The sequence below is a fragment of the Meleagris gallopavo genome, chromosome 1 (genome assembly GCF_000146605.3).
Source record: "Meleagris gallopavo isolate NT-WF06-2002-E0010 breed Aviagen turkey brand Nicholas breeding stock chromosome 1, Turkey_5.1, whole genome shotgun sequence".
NCBI classification, from domain to species: Eukaryota; Metazoa; Chordata; class Aves; order Galliformes; family Phasianidae; genus Meleagris; species Meleagris gallopavo.
In genome coordinates this window covers 133,179,810-133,200,204 of record NC_015011.2, presented here as the reverse complement: position 1 = coordinate 133,200,204, position 20,395 = coordinate 133,179,810, and the positions used below count along the sequence as shown (strand labels likewise).

The window sequence follows — 20,395 nt, the reverse complement described above, 5'->3', positions numbered from 1 at the left end:
TGAGCTGAGCTGGGGCAGCGGGGACCGCCTGCAGAACGGCCTCGTCTCACGTTGCTAACCTTGGTGTCCTTCGGATGCTGTGGGACTGCCCTTTTCACACTGATTTTTGGACTTGTGAGGAACTCAGTTGTCATTCACCATTCATTAGGTGTTGCATATATAATCCAACATTAAATGCAAGTGTAATAGATTTCAAGGTAAGCCAGGAAAACAAATTTCCAGTAAATCATAGTAATAATTTCTGTCGTTCCTTTACAGCAGCAGTATCAGAGTGCCCTGTTCTGGGCAGACAAAGTAGCTTCATTGTCTCATGGTAAGCATTAGCATGTTTTTCAGTCACCTCTTTCTGGTTGTCTACTTAGTTTCTTTCAATGGCAGTGGGGCTTTGATCACAAAAAACCTAGGCTACTAATAATTTATATTATTAAGCTTTGCTTCAGCCAGCTTGGATAGAGGTGCAGAAGTCTGATCAGCTTTCACTTCAGTTTTCCCTTGATCTTTTCAGTAGGAGACAGTTTTGAGTTGTGTTTTTGTGCTCCAGCTATTTCCAAGCGCAGGGTAGCTTACAGCTCCCGTAGACAACTGTTTATTGATGTTTTTTTCTCAAATCCATATCACTGTTATCTCCTTCTCGTGCACTTCTAGTATATAGTTCATTGTATTTGCTCTTTTATGCATTCATATCTTCAATTTTGAAATCTAAACTTTTTTAACCTTGCAGAGATAGAAAGTTGTTTTTATATATGTATTATCCTTTACATCGTTGTGTGCTGGAATAGTGGAAAATCGATATTCTTCTAGTAAATATTCTGTATGAAAGTGTTTAAAGATATTGTATCAATTGATGGTTTATTATTTCTTCTTTATTTTTAAGAGGAACCTCAAGATATCTACTGGTTGGCCCAGTGTCTTTACCTAACAGCTCAGTATCATAGGGCAGCACATGCCCTTCGATCACGTAAATTGGATAAGGTAAGCCATTTTAGATGAATTGCTGTTGTTCCACTTACAAACCTCTGTTGTTAACCACAGTGGCTTCTCTGCTGTCAGAGGTTAAGGTCCCCAGGAATACTGATTGTAAAACCTACATAACGCAGTTTACCTGCACCAAATACAGCAATACATTTCAGACTAGATATAAGGAAACATTACCATGAGGAAGGTAAAGTGCTGGAAGGCTTCCTAGCAATATGGATGATGACCTGTGCCTGTCAGTGTTCCTGAGGTATTTGGGCAATGCCCTCAGTAACATGCTGTAACTTCTACTTAGCCCTGAAGTTGTCAGGCAGTCGGTCAGTGATCTTCATAGATCTCTCCCAACATAACTGTTCCATGTATTGGCCCGAGGTGAATCACTGGTAGGGGTCCAAGAATGGAACAGCAGCAGATGTGGAGAGATGGGGTGTCACTTAAAGTATAGTTGTTTCAGTTGTCCTCTGCTCTGCAAATGAGTGTGGTCAAGACAAGAGTGAACATAGTGTCCTTTGAGTATGGGATGTTACAGACTTAAGTAGTCATTTAGAATAGGAAGATTTTCCTTGCGTGAGAGGGCAGGAGAAGCTGTACAATTGAAAAATGAGAGAGTCTCTTTCTTTATTACTAACATGAATGCAACTTCTATTTCAGTTATATGAAGCATGTCGCTACCTTGCAGCTAGATGTCATGTGAGTACCTTTATTGGAAACAAACTAAATAATAGGTGTGTTCTGGGAAGATTAAATATGTTTGAGGCTCAACATTCATTGGAATGACGAATTTAAACATAGAACACGGAACAGTTGATTTCAACCTTTAGCCTTCAGTATAGTTATTGGAGTATCCATTGTGGTACTGTACTGCAGACATCCAATTGACCCTTTGTCTAGAAAAGAAAATATTTCTCTAATATTTTGTGGGGAAAGGATGTGAATGATTTTTAATACAAGTCTTGTATTATAAGTAGCTGGTGAAATGGTTTTATTTAATAGATTAAAACAGTAAAATGATGTATGCATGTAAATTCGAATTTGGACATAAACCCTACTGGTAAATACTAGTTGTTATAATCTGTGCCTTTGAAATGTAACACTAGGTATATTGACGTATAACGTACAGATGTTTCAAATCCCAACCTTGTTTTTTGCACACACATGTTTGTGGCTAGTATGCTGCCAAAGAACATCAACAGGCCTTGGATATTCTTGATATGGAAGAGCCAATCAACAAAAGACTCTTTGAGAAGTACATGAAGGATGAAAGTGGATTGAAAGACTCTACCACAGACTGGGAGATGTCACAATCTTCCGTAAGTGACTTTTTAAAAATAACTACTTTTATAACTAAAAAGTGTGTGTGTGAAGTCAGAAAATGATTTTGCAGCTGTACAAATTTTGAAGCTGTAGGTGTCTAAGTGCTTTCTGGATAAGGTGGCTTTCAGAAATGCTGAATCATTCCCCTTTCAACCCATAAGTCAGGTGTTGGCTTATGCATAGGAAAAAGAACTTTAAGTCTTCATTTTACAGAAACATCATGCTAAGTGCCTACCACTAATTTACAGAAGGATGTTCTCAATCTGGCATTGATTTTTAGAGTCTTTTAGCTCTGTAGTGCAGTTTTTGTCTTAGTAATGTAAAATAACATTTCTTTCAGTTGTGCTTCAGGTTCTGAGATAATAACACAGGTTTTCCTCTCCTGTAGGTATTTTTTTTTAATGAAAGAATTCCTTCCATGTTGTCACACTTGGAAATGATGTGGCAACTGAGTGAAGTTTTTTGAAGTTAAGTGGACAAAATTCTCTGTAGGCACACAGAGGGGATTCTCAATGTGTATTTAGGCTGAAGAGTTTGTGAAGAGTGTGTTCGTCCAGATGTAAATTGAAGTTTGTTAGCTGAAGCTACAGCAGGGGGGCTGACAAACAGATTTTTCCCTGAAAAACTGGAGCAGCAAAATGAGTTAAATTGTCAATGTGAACTGATTTCCCCCCCCCCCCCTTTTCTAATACTGCCCTATGTAGACATTATATTAATTGGCTTAAACCAGAAGAGGATTAGACTGAATTACTCTGTTGCACCTTAATGGATACATTTAAGCTAGCCGGGCTAACAAAGTTTTAAAAACAAAACAAAAAACAAACAAACAAAAAACCCCAACTTTGAGTGTTCATTCTTTATCCTTTGCTGTTTTCCCCATTTCATGGTACTTTTGCCCTAGCATCTATTTAACTGATTCTTGAACTAAATTGAGCAATTATTTTGTCTGAAAAATAATCCAGTCAAAAAACTCAACTTCCTCAGCCCTTATCTTTGTGAATACTTGTGACAATTTAGTTCTCCCTGCATTCATGAGTAGGTTTGGTTTGCCAGAGGAGGGAACTAGTGAGGTTGAAACTGTTATAAGGAATTTACATCAAACTCCTCACTAGGATCGTAGCTTTTTCAAAATTTACTTATTTGATTGATGTGCATCAGTGCTTGTTCTGGACTAAGATTGAGCCGGGAACAGTATTACCCTTTCTTTACCAGCCTCCCAGGTTTTATTGTTGTTAAAACAGCTGTACTCTTTCTAGTATGCAGACTTCTAAGATAATTTGCCTGGTTGGTGTGACAACATATATGCATAACTCACAACCTTTTTGTGGTAACTTGGTGACAGTTCTGTGGCCTTCTGATTGAACTGAAGGTTGGAGTTTTGAAAGAACGTGTTAGTTATTAGATGCCTTAGTACTTATTTGGTAATAATGATCTTTTCACTACTGTCTGTGTCTTAGATTGAAAAGAAAAATACATTTACCCAAAGTAGCTGAGTTCGCTGAGTTGGGTTTTCTCATCTTTACTGAAGACATTCTTGTCTTATGAGAAGTGTGTTGTTTGAAAGAAAGAGGTGTGGAAGTGTCCATTTCCCTTTGAAGCCTAACAGGAATGTATTTTATCTATCTTAAAATTCAGTGGCTCAAAGTAGGAAATACAGACTCCTGTCCTCCCTCTACTTGTTTCAAGCGTGTGTTTATTTGGCTGTAAATAACCTCAAAATGTATTAATTTGATTCTTAAGCTCATAGAAACTATTATATTTGAAAACAGCGCTAGAAAACCAAGTTCCATCATACATGAATGCTTTTTACTTTTCAGGGAGCCCATTTATTTGTGCTCAAAAGCAAATTGCAAACATTGATTCAGTCTTTGACCTCCAGCCCTGCTTTTCCACCAGATCAAGAGCTCTATATGCCTTTTGCGAGGGAAGATCTATGATGCTTTGGATAATAGAACCCTAGCAACACACAGCTACAAAGAAGCCTTGAAGCTTGATGTTTACTGCTTTGAAGCATTTGATCTTTTAACATCGCACCATATGCTGACAGCACAAGAAGGTCTGGATAGCAGTATTTCTCAAATACAAGTAAAATTTTATCTGCTTTCTTAATATGCCATTTTCCTGCATTTAAAAAAAAGAAAAAACAATACAGAGTTTAAAAGCTGAAGTAAAAGTTGTCCTCAGTTGCTAGGAAAGTACTAGATGATGATTGTATTAAAAGTTGTTTAAAAAAAAGGGTTTTTTATTATGAAATGGAAGAAAATTATTTAATAGAGCATAGTGTTATTTAATAGAGCATTCTGATAGGTAAACTGACATGTAAATGAGTTACTGTAATGGTGTGCTATGTCTTCAAAGTCTAGAAGGAAGTGAGAATTTGATAATTAATTTCCATAATTAATATTCTCTTTTTAATGCACGGTACTGTTTTTTTGCATCTGAGTTTTATTATGTTTGTTGTTGTCATTTTTTCTCTAAAGTGACTTTGAAATTATTCTTTAATTTCTATAGAAAAGGAACTTCTTGAATCTCTACCTCTTAATAAACAATGTACAGAAGAAGAACAAGAATTGCTGCACTTTTTATTTGAGAATAAATTGAAAAAGGTAAAACCATAAACTGACTAAAAAGCTAAAGTTCAATTGCATTTAAATCTTGACTCTAGGTGAAAATGTTCGTTGTTAGTGTTTTTACTCTGAACTTTGGAAATACAAGTGCTTTGTAGTTTTGGTCATTATTTCATTGCTTTATGATTTATGATGCAGTAGATATCATTTGATGAAAGATAGTATAATAGTTTTGTATAATTCCATCTGGTTTAGCTTTATTTTCTGAGAAATGGTTAGGTGGGGAAAAGTACATTAACAATGTAGGCAAAATGTCCATTACCTGGAAATAATGGGTTATAACAACATTCTTCCAAAATCTTTTTTTCTGAAGAGAATGCAAGAGAGTACTGGAAGCCAACTTCATCCGTAGTCAATATTCATTTGTATAGCTTATATTTCATATATGGACATTATGGAGCATCTGTTGTGCTCCAAATGAGCTTTCAAAGTACATTATAAAGAACCATCTTATCAAATAGAGGTTTTACTCACTTTCAGTTTAAAACAAAGGATGTTAAGCTTTATGTAGCTATATTCTTTTAAAACTAAATAAATATTTATAGCATCTGATATTAGATTGGATTTGCATGTTGTGTTTGTTTTGTCTTGCAGTATAATAAACCCAGTGAAACACTGATTCCTGAATCGGTAAATGGTCTTCAGGAAAACCTGGATGTAGTAGTGTCTTTAGCTGAAAGACATTACTATAACTGTGACTTCAAAATGTGTTACAAGCGTACTTCACTGTAAGTATACAAAGTGATTTTTTATTTTTATTTTTTTACAATATCTTGTGGAATATAGTTATAACTGGAGTGACTGTTCAATTCATCATAGAATCATTTGAGTTGGGCCCTTAAAGGCCAAGAGATAGTCTAATCCCCCTGCAGTGAACAGGGACAGTTACAGCTGGATCGGGGTGCGCAGAGCCCTGTCCAGTCTGACCTTCAGTATCTCCAGGGATGGGACATCCACCACCTCTCTGTGCAACCCGTGCCAGTGCTTCACCACCCTAATCGTAAAAAACATCTTTTTTTCTTACATCCAATCTAAATCTCTCCTCTTTTAGTTTGAAACCATTTCCCCTTGTCCTACCACAACAGACCTTGCTAAAGATTCTGTCCCCTTCCTGCAGAAGTTTGATACAAAGTTTCAGGTAGTTAAAATGGGTAGTTTGTGCCCAGTAGTACATACTTCTGTAATCTGTAGCAAAATTATCCAGAGCAAAACTCCAATTAATCAGCGTTGTGCTGTTTTCTTCTGTTCATTCTCAGTTTTCCGTGTTATCTGCCTGCTTTTGATTTGGCCTGCAGAACAAACAGATCTGGTTCAGTTGGTTAGTTAAAGGGTATGATTTCTCTGGTGGTGAAATTGCCTGTCGGTCGTTATGTAGCCACGGTGTGCACAGCTGTTGGGTTGTCAGGTGGATCAGAACAACATAGATTGCTTCTCAATTAACATAAAGCTCAATACTTCTGGAGCTGTTTTGTCTGCTGGCCTGATAGCTTCCTTTGTAAGAAAACTCCAGTTTTGTGTGTGTACTGCATAGTCTCAGAACATGAGTCTTGTGAAACAAAAAGTTCAGTTTACAGAACAGCTTTTTCTTATCTCAAACCATCACCATGTAGAGTGTCCTTTAGAAGCTGGTAGAGGCAAGATTTCTGGAAAGGCTGCAGGGAATGCTGACTGCTTTAGTGAGCTTAAACAACTGAGAAAAAAACATGATTCTGTTGAAATAAATGACTCCAATGAAGTAATTTAAATCATACTTTTTTTTTTTTCTTCTGAAACTTCATAATTACCACTCCTCTAGCAGAAAGTGGCAGGAGCACATGACTGTCACAGAGGAGACTATCACACATTCTAGAGCTTGGAAATGGGAATCTCAGGAGTCTGTAGAATAACAAATGCTTAGAATCTTACAGGGAACCTTTATACTTTTTTATTCTGTTTTGAAATACTTGGAATTATTTTTAAATGTCAACAAAACTCTTAACTATCTGAAGGTGTACGTCTTGGAAAACGGAGTCATAACTACTGTACTTCTGATATAAGAGATTCTGCAGATTTCAAGGCATTTGCTTCCCTCTGCTTACTTTACCAAATGCCAGTGCTTAGAAAAAGGGCGCAAGCCTGCAAGCTGTGTCCTGCATGTAATCCATTTCTAAATGGCACTATAAATAAAAATATTAAAACTGAGCTAACTGTGTTTCCTCTGGCATGCTGCTTAATGTTATAGAGCCTATTTCTGTAAGCTCAGAAAATACAGTAGTATTGCAGAAAAGTTGCTGACAAGCCCATGGAATTTATAGGACAGAGAACAGTAATATTGTTCTCTGCAAGTTAAATCAGAGGTGACCTGCAAGCAAACACATGCTGTATTCTGTTGTTCTAATTCTATATTGAGCCTGCCAAGATGTTGTGTTAGTCCTGTGAAGTTAAATGAGTGATTATTTTTGTGGTCTTAAACCTTTATTGTGCTGCTAATAGGCACAGTCTAGTTACAAATGGTAATCTAATGCTGAAAGAGGTAATTAACTGGAACGTTACACAATATAAAAGCAGCCTATTTTAAACACATTAAAGGTCTATTTGTTTATTTATTTTAGAGTGATGGAAAAGGATCCTTTCCATGCAAACTGTTTACCTGTCCATATAGGGACACTTGTGGAACTTAATAAAGCAAATGGTAAGAAACACTTATAAGCCTTTTATAAGCCATTTTAAAAATAGCCACTCCTAAAATTTCATGTGAAAAATAAGAGATATTTCTCTTCCTATTTGTGGTTCCAAGAGAATAATGCTAGGTGGAAAAGAAAGGAGTTCTAGAGCTAATGGTGAAGGACAGGGAAGTAGTCGTGCAAAGAATCTGTACTCACTGGTGATCACAAGTGTCACTGTCTTTTAATTCCTGGGCTACGTACCCCAAAAGTTTGTGAACTCTACTGTTCCACTTCAATTGTTTGATTATGTTTTTTAGTTGTTCTTTCTAGAGTATCTGGGTGTAATTTTCTCCAGCAACAGAATAAAATACGTTAATTTAAAGTAGGAGGAACTCTTCAGCAGTGTGTGTGCTTAGGTGGTAGTGCTTTTTCCATATTAAAAAGCTTTTGTGTTCTCTCCTTGCTTTTGCTATTGTGAAGGTCTGTTTTTAGTTGAAATAAATCTATAACCAGAGAACACCTTTGAAATTATGTGAATAGCTCACTTGCAGCTGGGATGGCTTCTTCTCCCTTCAAACTGCATATAAACGTGCAAATCAAGCGAAGGCCTTGAATGTCTTCAACACCAATTGGAAGATAGAATAAGGAGCTCGTGTGTTTCACAGTCTCTCTGAGGATAGTGCATTGTAGTACACAAATAGGTCAGTGGGTGTTATTTCCAGTGTTCAGTTATTTGAAGTCTGCACTGAGAACGTTTTGTAAATAAGCTGAGATTTTTTTAAGCGTTTTTTTTCACATTTGATTTTTCTGGAACAGAGGAATTGATGCAGAGCACTCAAGTACAGAACTCATCAATTTAAAAACACCATGCTCTGAGGAAGCACTTGGTTTATGTACTGTAATGCAATTTCAAAAGGTATAAAAATTGTTATCCTGTATCTGATTTCTTCCTGTAACCTGCAGTCAATCTTGTAATAGAAATAATTGTAGTTATTCAAAGAAGTAATTGCATGGAATATTTAAGTTGGTTTTGTCCTGTCTTTGGCATATTAGTGCACAGGACTCTCATTTTGAAATTGATCTGGCCGATACGTTATACCTTTTCAGATGCAGAAAGCTGAACTGTGTTTTACCTTCACACAATAGATTTAAGTGTAATTCTGCAGGCATTTACTTTGGTAGCTACCAAAGTTGTTGCAGGGTTCTTAAGGAGTGAGATGTGTAGCTGCTTGTTTGTGTACTGCAAAGATATATTTGTTTGGTTTATCTAGTTGCAAAAGTGCCTCTGTATTGAGGCAGTGTGAAGCACGACCACTAAAACATTTTTGTACATGGTGTATTAATAACAGTAGGCATGCTGCATATTCATATAGGAAGCTAAGGGGCACGAAACATCTGAATGTTTCTGAATCTGAATATTTTAATTTTCTTTTCTTGTTTCTTCCCCTTTGCAGAACTCTTCTATCTTTCTCATAAACTGGTGGATTTGTACCCAAATAATCCTGTAAGTTCTAAGCCTCCATTACCAGGTAGTTTTCCTTAAATAAAAGCAAGCAAAAGTGATGATGGTCAGTTTGAGGTGTGTGCGTGTGTATATGATCAGAACTGAGTAAAATTGTTCACACCTTTTTCTGTGCATTGTAATTTTCCTATATAGAGATTTCTTGGTGTAAGAGTAGTTGTATTCAGTATGAGGATTTCACTTTGAATAATCATTCAAAATGTATAATAGTAATAAATTAAGCCTTTGGGGGTTTAATATATAGATAAATTTATTAGATAAAATTGAAGGCAGCAGTTAGCTCTGCACTTAACTTTCTCTTCTTGAGGCTGAACAAACCCATTTAATGATGTACACATGCCAGCATTTTATCTGCTATACACTGCTCCCCTGTGAAGTATAACCTCCTATGATGTTTCACTGAAGTCAATGTTGTATATCTAATAATTATCTTGGTTTGTAATCTGTAGGTGTCATGGTTTGCAGTAGGTTGCTACTATCTCATGGTTGGCCACAAAAATGAACATGCCAGAAGATACCTCAGGTAAAACTTGTTTTTTTCCCTTGCACATCTGTTTCTTATTTGCTAAGTAAATATTTAGTGTTCACAGTTGTTGTTATAGCTCACAGTAAGCAGATGGCTTTGTATGGTGGTTACTACTACAATATTTCTTTTGCCATACCAGAAACAGGGTATAAACAATTTAGACCTCAGCCTTCCAGATGATATAATAATTATTCACAGGCTTACATGGAATCTCTTGCCAGTCACCTTCCTATTATGAGCAGGTGCAGTCCTTACATTTGCTTGTGTCACCAAGCTAACTATGGCTAGGTAATCCAGCCTCAGCTTTTAGCTTAAGGACACTTGGGCATTCTCCCAGGTCCAGATTTCAAATCTAAAATTGAAGAGTTAAACAGAAAATCCTGCTGTTTGGCTATCTGGTTCTCTCTTTGCACTAACAGACTTGTATTCCTAGGCTGGTCAGCCAGCCCAGTGCTCTTTTCTGTGATAGATGTGTGTTGTCAACACTGGTTGGAGAGCTGTGAAGTTACAGCATTTGTTTTGATAGTGTAAGCTTAAACTGAGACACCTTGAACCAACCTGTAGTAGATTGGTTTGGTAGTGTACTACTACAAGGCTAGTCATGACTGTAGGCTAGGCAGTAGTTTCTTAGAAAAGTATTTGGAGATACCATGGATAAAAACACAGGCTCCCATCCATACCATTGTTTTGGAGTCACGGGACATCACAGAACAGGGTAGAAGGCACATCTGCACTGTGCCCAGTAATATATAAGGGAAGGATCGTTCCGATTGCTTTAGAAGGAAGTATCTGCGTGCTCATCTATTCCTACAGATCTTGCAAAAGGGCTCAGCACCAAGTAGGAAAACTAGGTTTTGTCAGAACATAGCAAAGCTGTATTGTAATGTGTAACTGTCAACGTGTCAATATGTGTAGAGAACTTGGGAGGAATGTGAGGCATTTGAATTGAATTCAAGAGAATGCAGCAAACAAACGTTTTGGATAAAGTGGTTTATGGGGCAAGTTTTTTGAAGTGATTTAGGCTGTCTAGGATGTAGGGTGGAAAGATGGAAATGTTTGTGTGTCAGAAGATAGAAAACTCTTCCAGGATCTGCAAGATAAGAAGTTTAACTGTGACAAAGCAAGATTTAGACTTAATGGTTGTTAAGGATGGCTAAGTAACCAAATAGATTAATTCTAAAATAGATTGGAAACTTTTAAAAAAAAAAAAAAAGATATGACGTGTCTGTCATTAATTGTTAATTTACATATATTTATTACATTATGTATCACTACTGACTTTTCCTATATTTCACCCGGTTTGCCTAATATGATTGTTTCTTTTCAGTAGTGTCAAGTAATTTCTGGTGTCCATGAACAGCAATAGAAATAATACAGGGAATTCTTGAAAATGTATAATACTAGTAAGTGTTGAACAGTTCAAACTTTTAAAATGACCTTTATTTACATCCAGTCATGAAAGATTATCCTAATAGATACCTAATGTCATATGACATTGCTGCATAAGTACTGTCTGAAGCAGATGAAATTCAGTTTCAAGTGTTTGCTTGTAATCTGCTCTTGTTTTTAGCAAAGCTACTACACTTGAGAGGACCTACGGACCTGCCTGGATAGCGTATGGACATTCATTTGCTGTTGAGAGTGAACACGACCAAGCAATGGCTGCATACTTCACAGCTGCGCAGCTCATGAAAGGGTGTGTCACAAATGCCATATTCAGAAAAGTTGAAGCTCGTCCATAAGTAGTAGAGAAAACTGACCTGTATCTTATCAATTTTTCTTTCTAGGTGTCATTTGCCAATGCTCTATATTGGCCTGGAATATGGTTTAACCAACAACTCAAAGCTAGCTGAAAGGTTTTTTAGCCAAGCTTTAAGCATTGCACCTGAAGATCCTTTTGTTATGCATGAAGTTGGAGTGGTTGCGTTTCAAAATGGAGAGTAAGCTTGCAAAACGAGATAAAATATAATTTTAAGGAAGGATTATTCTGAAATATGATGTGCTAATATATCTATTAAAGTACTTACTTTGTATTCTACAGCACAATGTAAAGTATCACCTGGTTCTCATTTAGGTAATGTAAAGGCTTGCTTTCTAAATTGTTCTTCCTTGTTTAAGAGAGAATGAGGGACAAACCTTGAGCTTGAGAAACATGCAGAGAGAGATGATTACTTTGTGTGTTTTTGTCATTGGGTAGCTGCACACCCGGAAGAATTATCTGTGTGCTCACACAAGTGTACACGTGCAATAACGTTTTATGCAGCAAAGCATTTTGAAACTTCAAATATATTCTGGAAAAAAAATATAACAGATAGAAGTCGTTCATTGAACATCCTTGGTTTGCTTCTTTTTTTTTTTTTTACTTGTCAGCCATTAAGATCAATTGGCAAAATTACTTCATTTTTAATGATAATTGCATTCATACAACCAAATACGATCAAAGAGCTGTTGATTGTAATACAATTTTCTCATACTGCTAATTAGAATTCTTTGCTAATTCACTTTTCTTTTCTTCCCATTCCTATTGTTTAGCTGGAAAACTGCAGAAAAGTGGTTTCTCGATGCACTGGAAAAAATCAAAGCTATTGGAAACGAGGTATTTTTCCTAGTAATACACATGATCATAAATCCATAAAACTCCAGGAAGTTTTTTTTTATTAAGGCAAAAGCAACGCAATATAAAATTGACTTCAAACTCTGGACCATCTAGTTGTAATTATGTGTTCAGTTTTTAGGTGAGAGTCATCGTGCGTTATTTTCAGTGCTACTGGAAATGGCCAAAAGTATGTTTTAATTTGAAATTAATAACAAAGGATAGCAAAGGCAGAACAAAACTGTAAGTGTTGACTGGGAAGCGTGGAACCCAGTTGCATTCTTAGGTATTAGTAGATGAATGGTTTTTGGCCTGAAGGTGGAACTGGGTACATGTGTGGAAGATAGCTTCTACCATGTAGAACTGCGTTCTTCAATCACTTCCACTTTTCTTTGGAAGTCTGTAGGTGTGGATTTTTTTCTATCTACCAGATGGAGACTGTGTAGGAGTGGGTCCAGGCATGCTTAACTAACTTCTTGAAAGTTAGCTGAGCTGTGAACTTACAGATAGCTTTCTAATGATTTTTAGCTGAGATTTATTTAACGAGGACACTACCTGATGTTGCAGTACTTGTTAGCAATGTATCTCCTACCAAGATAATGACTTTCCTTCTGGAGAACCTCTGACAAAGTAGAAAGTACTGAAAAATGACAATCATTTGTGGACAAGACATAGATTTATTAAAACAAACTGGACAGATACTAACTTATAAACTCTCTAATATGTAAATAGAGTTGTTTTATTTTAGTTATGGTTGTAGTGTTGTACAAAGCCACAGACTTTGTAAATGAGACTTAAATTTATGTAGAAGCCTCAGTTCTTTTGTGTGACATTTTTTCTTCTTTATACAAGTACTAAATGTTATACGTGCATGAACACACACATGGAATTTTAGAGTAGGAAGCATCTAAAAGAACTAAAGACATTATTCTATTGCATTAAATCGAAAATTCTTAATGTGATCAAGTCAAATAAATGACTTCTCAATTTCAGCGAGAACTGTTCTAAGGATTTTGTTGGATTGAATAGTTTTCTGCATGCTTTATAAATGAGCTCATTTATTTATTGCAGATGAAGTTGGACTATGGAGAAGAGAGTAGAAAGACCCTCAGCATTTATGATTTTTTTTTTAATATGCATATCTAATTTGTGACTGGTAATTCTCCTAGGCTTTGAGACCTTGAAGCATGACTGCTTGTTAAGTAGAAAACAAATTTTGTTTAGTTTGTATTAAAGTGAAACTTGAAAGAAATTTAATTGGGTTTGGGGAGTCAGTAGTTGAAATCAGGTTTGTTTTGGGTTTAAATATATGTATTGAAACAACTGAATATTTTTGTCAAGTTCTTCTTGGTTGTGATTGAATTATCTAGTTTGTTATGGGGCGTGGGTTTTTTGTGTGTTTTTTTTTTTTAAGTGGTCCTACAAGATTTAGTTACAATCTAGCAAGCTGCAGCTACTTGAAGTGTTGATTATTTTGCAGATAACAGTTGATAAGTGGGAACCTTTACTGAACAACTTAGGACACGTCTGCCGAAAACTGAAGTAAGTAGATAGCACAGGAGCTTCAACTATCTGTAATACTACAGAAAATGTGTTTTGCTGGGCCTCCTTGTTTTCATCAGGATTGTATACCACATGAGGGCAATGTAGAAGCACCTTATAAGAAAAGCAAGGTTCCCTAGATCCATTTCTAAAATAAGTATGCAGATTGCTCCTTATGTACAGTCTTTCACATGCAAGTTAAAGTACTTAATGTGAAAGCCTTTCCTTAACTGATGGTTCTTAAATAGAAAGTTGGTCATAGGCTTTTAGCTTTTCAGATGGGTCTGAAAGCAAATGAGCTACAGTCACAGTCCTGACATGCTTGACTATGTCCAGTGAATTATTTCAGCACAAAACCACCTTTTATGCTATTCATTGCTTGGATCAGCACTTAAGCTTCTATTTTATTACTTTAGCTCAGTGTTCAGTGACCTTAACAATAAAATGTTATTCTATGGCTTTTAAGGACAGAACTGGTTCGTATTTCATTTCATATCTGCATTCTGAGAAGAGAAAAAGGAAGCACAAAGTACATATGAAAGCTTTAATGGCTTTAACATTGATAAATGTTCTCTCTTACTTTAATTTTAACCAGTGTTGTCTTATGTTTAACCAGTACCATATATTTTTAATGTTGTGGTTTTAACTGTAGTTTGTGTTACTAAGATGCGAGTGAAAAGATTCCAGCTAGATATAAGTTGTATGTCTGCTTTGACTTTGATAGTAATGGTCTTGTGTTAGAACTGCAATTATTCTTCATTTTTGTTGGGAAATACTGATGTATAATAGTTACCTGCTCTCACAGAATCAAAGAAAAAACAGTTTTTTCAAATAATTCAGTTATAATTCCTTATGTCTTTTTTTAAATTTTTTGCAGTAACTTGGTAACTGATTACATCATGTTCAGGATGACTTGCATTTTACTATTTGTTCAGGTTCAGAAAACCTTTGACAGCTTGGTACCATAGGGTGCTAAATGTGACACTTCAATTTTGCAGAGTAGCACCAGTAATGTACACTTAATCCTTGGTTTGTAAAATAACAAATGCAATAAGCAGTCTATGTAGGAAAGAATTTTCAAAGAAAGCGTGGCTCATTTGAAAGAAATTGTGACTGTGTGTAAATCTTGCTGTTCTAATGAAAACAGTGTCAAAGTGGAAGTAACAAAAGTACTGATGTGTGCAGCACTAAAGGCTTGTGAAATTTCTGCTTGGGGAGCTTTTCTCATTTTGAACAGTGAGCAATTCAGTCTCATTGTTCCTTTACTCCCCTGGGGAGGAAAATGAGAGCTATAGAAAGAAACCTAATTTTGCAGTGAGCAGCATTAAATATCTAAAGAAATTTACCATATCTAATTGCTAGAATTTTCTCCAAATGGGACCTAGCTGCAGACAGCTATTGCGCTACATAAGGGGAACAGTGATTTCTCAATTATGCTGAGGAAGAAAATTATCAATATCTGTGACTCCTGTGTGCTTTTTATGTTAAGAAAACGAATCAAAAACTTCAAAGTTCTTGACAGGATTGTCTGTCACAGAGGTAAGGTAATTATCAACAGAATACTATAAGAACATCTTCCACTCTCAAGCTTGCTAATAGATATTCTGTATTTAACCCCATCAGGAAGTATGAAGAAGCACTGGAATACCATCGCCAGGCTCTAGTACTAATTCCTCAAAATGCTTCTACTTACTCTGCCATTGGTTACATACATAGTCTAATGGGCAATTTTGAAAGTGCAATTGACTATTTTCATACGGTATGTATGCTTAAAGTGTCACTGAGTCTGTATTTACTGTTTCATTCAGTTTTGATTTTGGAACAGATTGAATGTTTTATCCAACCCCCAAATTATTGTTTATTTTATTTATTTATTTATTTTTAAGAAGTCTTCCCTAGTTTTCTATGAGTTAAGTCTAATCATTTTAGATTTCATAGAATTTAGCTGCAGTTACATGTACTTAGAAGCTTGTATCTGGTAAATTTAGTTGTAATTACTTAAGTATGTCTCAGTCTATTTCGTTATCAATTGTAGTTTAGCTATGCAAAATTAAGTTCCTCACAGCTTTTAGAATTATTTTAGTAGTGTATCTTACTTCATGGCTTATGAGTGATTCTCTGTCTGATACATTTCCATTTCTAGTTGTCTTTTTGTGGTTTGCTTTCTTAAGTCAGTTCATATGAAAATATTTTGGTTGCACAGTATTTTGCTTTTACAGTAGGGACTACTTTGATCACATTGTCAACCAACGAACTTAGAATAGCGGACTTAAGATGCAAATGGTTTTCTATGCAGCTAAAGACTTTTTCCTGTTTTGATTTTATTATTATTTTTTTTTAATAGGCCCTTGGACTAAGGAGGGATGACACATTTTCAGTCACAATGCTTGGACACTGCATAGAAATGTATATTGGTGATTCTGAAGCTTACATTGGTAAGTCATTGAATCCTTGGAGAGAAGTCTTGCCTCAAAAAAAGACTGTCTACTGCCATCCTGCTTTTCCAGCAAATTTTTCACACAATTGAAGCGGATGTTTCTTCTCAATATTGTCAGTTAAAACATCTGGAAAAACTATGCAGCTGTGTTAAATACCTTACATGCATCATGGGTTGCATCAACTTTAAACAATGAAGAAATAGAAAGCTGGGAAGGGAATTGGCAGCTGCTTCTAGTAACAGACTTTGAATCTAAATTTTACTTTGTGTGTGTGTGTGTGTGTGTATGTGTATATGCATGTGTGTGTGTGTATAGGTAGGAGGCTGCTAGATTTTTGTCAGACCAACACTTAACTTTAGTTATTAAGTGTTGACAACATCTTGTTCTGAATACACAGAGAACCGGAGTCATTTCTGGATATTTTTTGTGATACGTTTTGGGGAATGTTTGCTAGGGATAAACTAATGGTTTGTTTGTTTTCCTAGGAACAGAGATCAAAGACAAACTAAGATGTTACGACTTTGATGTACACACAATGAAGACCTTAAAGAACATTATTTCACCTGCCTGGGATTTCAGAGAATTTGACATAGAAAGACAGACTCTGGATGAGAGTGGTATAGTAACATTAGAAACATCACATCAAAGGACAAATACAGATACCAGCCGTCCATTGGAAGAAACATTTGAGATAGAAATGAATGAAAGCGATATGATGCTAGAAACGTCAATGTCAGACCATAGTACATGACCATAAATTCTGGTAGTGGGCACATTTTGTCTAAGTATTTGTTTTAGTGTTTTTGTTATGGTGTTATACTTTCAGGAATTTGCTATTTTTATATGAATTCATACTATTATGCTGTATTGAACACCGGAGAAATAATGCTTGCCTTAAGGATGATTAAAACATACATGAGGGACTATTGCCAATTTTATTATTTCTACAAAGTTAATCATATGTGATAAAGTAAAAAAAATAAATAAATAAATTCACATTATGTTTTTAAAACCGTTTACTGATCCTTGTGTCTGCCATCAGTAAGACTGTAAAGGTTTAAAAATAATACCTAACGTGGAAGAGTTTACAGTATTGCCAAATGGATTAGCCAAGGTCTAACACAGTATTATTGTAGCTTCTGAGTTTTCATCCTGTCTGTGAGGAAAGCTTTCTTAGTAAATAGACCAAAAAATCCATGAGGTTTTACACTTACTACTTCATAAATATGTATTTCTTCACAGAGTGATTTCAGTGGATTCCCATCACTTGACTCTAATTGGACATGCATTAAATTGATGACAAAACATGTTACTTTGTTATGCCGTCTCCTAATTATTGTTGACTTCTTTGTTATTATTCTTTATTGTGCTACTGAGAGGTCGTGTGAGAACTGTTTCTGGTAGCTGATGGGACAACAAACATGAATGGCAAAAATACCAAGGTAAATCAGTGTTTCCTGCAATTAATGATACCTGACCTATTTTTCAGTAGTGTAATAATAAAGTTGTAAGCCACAGTGTACTTCTATAGAAAATGCAGTCATTCTCTTTACACACAGTTGTTTTGCCAAGGCAAAGGATTAAGTGAATAATACACAATTTTTACAAGTCTCTAGAGTGGTATTTTTAAATGCCATTGGCACTCTGAAAAATAATGAATTAAAGTGTATGGTTCTGTAGAGAAGCAATGATTTGTCCGTCCATTGAACAGAATTGGGTCTGTCTGCCTTCTTAGTATGAATGTTGGACGTATTTTGTGTAAATAGCTCCTTTCCCTTTGTGCCTGTTTCACCTGTGTCACTACGATGGGCTTAAAATTAAAAACATAATGCTACAAGCTGTCATAATTTCTTCTTCTGTGACTTCTTGCTGGATTTTGACATTTTATGTTAAGAAAAGATTCTCTGAGGTTTAGTAGACCAGGCTTCAGTAATAAGTATTTCAGTACTCAAAAACTAACTTTTTTTTTTCTGTAGATAAGGATTTTTCTTTAAGTTTAAAAATAATAATAATAATAATAATAAAAGGCTAATTTATCTTTTAACAAAATAGAATGACTGGTCTAAAACACGATTTTTATACTATATTTCACTACATTCATGTTAGCATTTAAACAATCATTTTCAATTCTATCTTCAGCACAAAATGTATGTGTGATCTTTCTTTGTACAGTTTTCATCTGCTTCACTGGGACATGGTTTAAAAAACAGGTGCCATACTAGTGCAAGTCATTAAATATTTCCTATACTAGATTTTATTGATGCTTTTCATAAATAAGAAGAGACAAGGGATGAACCCAAGTATATACATATACATTGAAATCTTCCTTTTTTCTTGTTTTTTGGCAGTCTATCTTCTTTCATTAGTAGTCTTATGAGCTACGACTGATCATACATTTGTTTATTTTTAATCTACAGTAGGTAAATTTAAGATACTAGTCATACATCCTGGAAGAAGTTTCTACATACATGTTGGCTAAATACTTGAGCAAACTTGGCCTCTTGCTAATGTCAGCCATGGATGTCTGTGGATTTTTTTTCTTTTTTCCTATGTTGTTACTATTTTCATTGACTAAGTAGTCTTAAAAATTTATAATGTTTGATATCAGTTCTGATCTGATGGTGTGCTGGCTTTGATGGCAGTCCTGCTTAGTTGTATTCCTGCACTGCTGAGAGCAATTGGCTTGCCCCTTTGCCACTTTCACAGCTGTTGTAATACAAATTTGTGTGCTTAGGGTGTAAATCAGGCATGGGAACTGGCCTAGCACTTAAGAACCTTTTCTCTGTCTGATTTTCTCAGGTTGAAAAATTGTGAACTGTTGTGTAAAAGTCATCAGTGAGGCTGAGTGGAGAGAAAAGGGAGGGTACAGAAAACTGCTCTTGCTCTAAAGGCAACATGTCATGACACTTCAATTCTGCAGCTATCTGCTGAAGTTTTTGGCTGGTTGTTGCTAGCCCTTCTTTATTGCCACTAAAAGTTACCTAGAAGGAAACATTTTCAAAATATCTTAGACTGTAAATGATTTTTCCTGGACAACATCAGAGGAATTATTGATGAAGCTTGGTTTGGCTTCCAGTTCTTCAGGCAGATACAATTAGGTTAGTGCTTGTTAAGCTAATGTTGTGCATGCTTCAGAGAGGACTTCAGGAAAAGCTTCTTTCCTTATTTCTGTTCACTGTCTGCTCATGTTCTGTCCAAATCTTCGTCTTTGCACCTGCATCTCCTGCTGTGCTTCCCAGCACCTGTCCTGCTCCAGCCTATGATTAACATGTCTGCTAAAGCAATGTCTTAGACATAACCTGCTCTCTTGCACTCTTAACCCACTGTGAGGGCATTTTGCTGTTGTCTTCAAGGTTTTCATGATTTGAAAACTCGTGGACACAGGACCTGCAAGCTGATGCAAGAAACAACTGTCCCTTTCCTCACGGTGTGGCATCTCCAGCACCTGGCTAGCTTTCAGTGCTAGCCCACCAGGCCAAAGGGGAGTGGTTTGAAACTAAGAGAGAGATTCAGATTAGATGTTAGGGGTACGTTTCTCAGTGAGAGGGCAATGAGGTTCTGGCACAGCTGCCCAGAGAAGCTGTGGTGCCTCATCCCTGGAGGTGGTTAAGGCCAGGTCAGATGGGGCTCTGGGCAGCCTGAGCTGGTGGGGGGCAGCCTACAGCAGGCTGGGCTTTGAATTCCTTCAAAACCAAACCGTTCTGTGATTCTGTGACTACTGCTCCCATCCTGCCACAGGAGACGTGGCTGAGGCTGTGGCAGTGTGGGCAGAGCCAAGTGTCCGCTCTCTACAAGGCAACTGTGAGCTCGTGGACCACGATAGGATGGGTCCTCAATTGCCCTTCCCATGCACACAATGAAGGCCTTGCGAGATTCCTGAAAGCACTTCTGCTCAGCATCCAGCAGAGAGGATGGGGATGAGAACAAGGATGGGGATGTACCAAAACGACCACAGCTTCGTCACACCCCGGCCGTTGCCACTCCGGGGGCGGAGGAAACTCCCCTAGCCCCTCAGCCAAGTCTCGCGAGATTCCGCCCGGCAACAGGGCAGTTCTCGCGAGGTTTCCGCCTCGCTGCGGGCGGCGGCTCCATGCGGTCGGAGCGGGAGCTTGGGTTGGGACCGGCGAGGGGCGGCGGCTGCGGCCGCGAGAAGCGACCCATGGAGGTTCCCCTGAGGCGGGAGTCTCCGCGCCGGGAGCCGGACACCGCGCCC

At 36.8% G+C, this 20,395-nt stretch overlaps 1 protein-coding gene across 1 annotated transcript; it reads left to right on the top strand.

The window, feature by feature from the left end:
- The first annotated feature begins 232 nt into the window (after nucleotides 1-232).
- On the top strand, nucleotides 233-18,029 carry CDC16 (cell division cycle 16). The gene is made up of 17 exons (XM_019623448.2): nucleotides 233-313; nucleotides 875-972; nucleotides 1,627-1,665; nucleotides 2,145-2,285; nucleotides 4,186-4,345; nucleotides 4,801-4,895; nucleotides 5,511-5,644; nucleotides 7,508-7,587; nucleotides 9,016-9,065; nucleotides 9,533-9,606; nucleotides 11,180-11,305; nucleotides 11,397-11,549; nucleotides 12,142-12,205; nucleotides 13,683-13,744; nucleotides 15,368-15,503; nucleotides 16,089-16,179; nucleotides 16,668-18,029. The coding sequence occupies exons 4-17, from the start codon at nucleotides 2,187-2,189 to the stop codon at nucleotides 16,931-16,933; spliced, it is 1,590 nt and encodes a 529-aa protein (XP_019478993.1). The 5' UTR covers nucleotides 233-313; nucleotides 875-972; nucleotides 1,627-1,665; nucleotides 2,145-2,186; the 3' UTR covers nucleotides 16,934-18,029.
- Nucleotides 18,030-20,395: the final 2,366 nt, after the last annotated feature.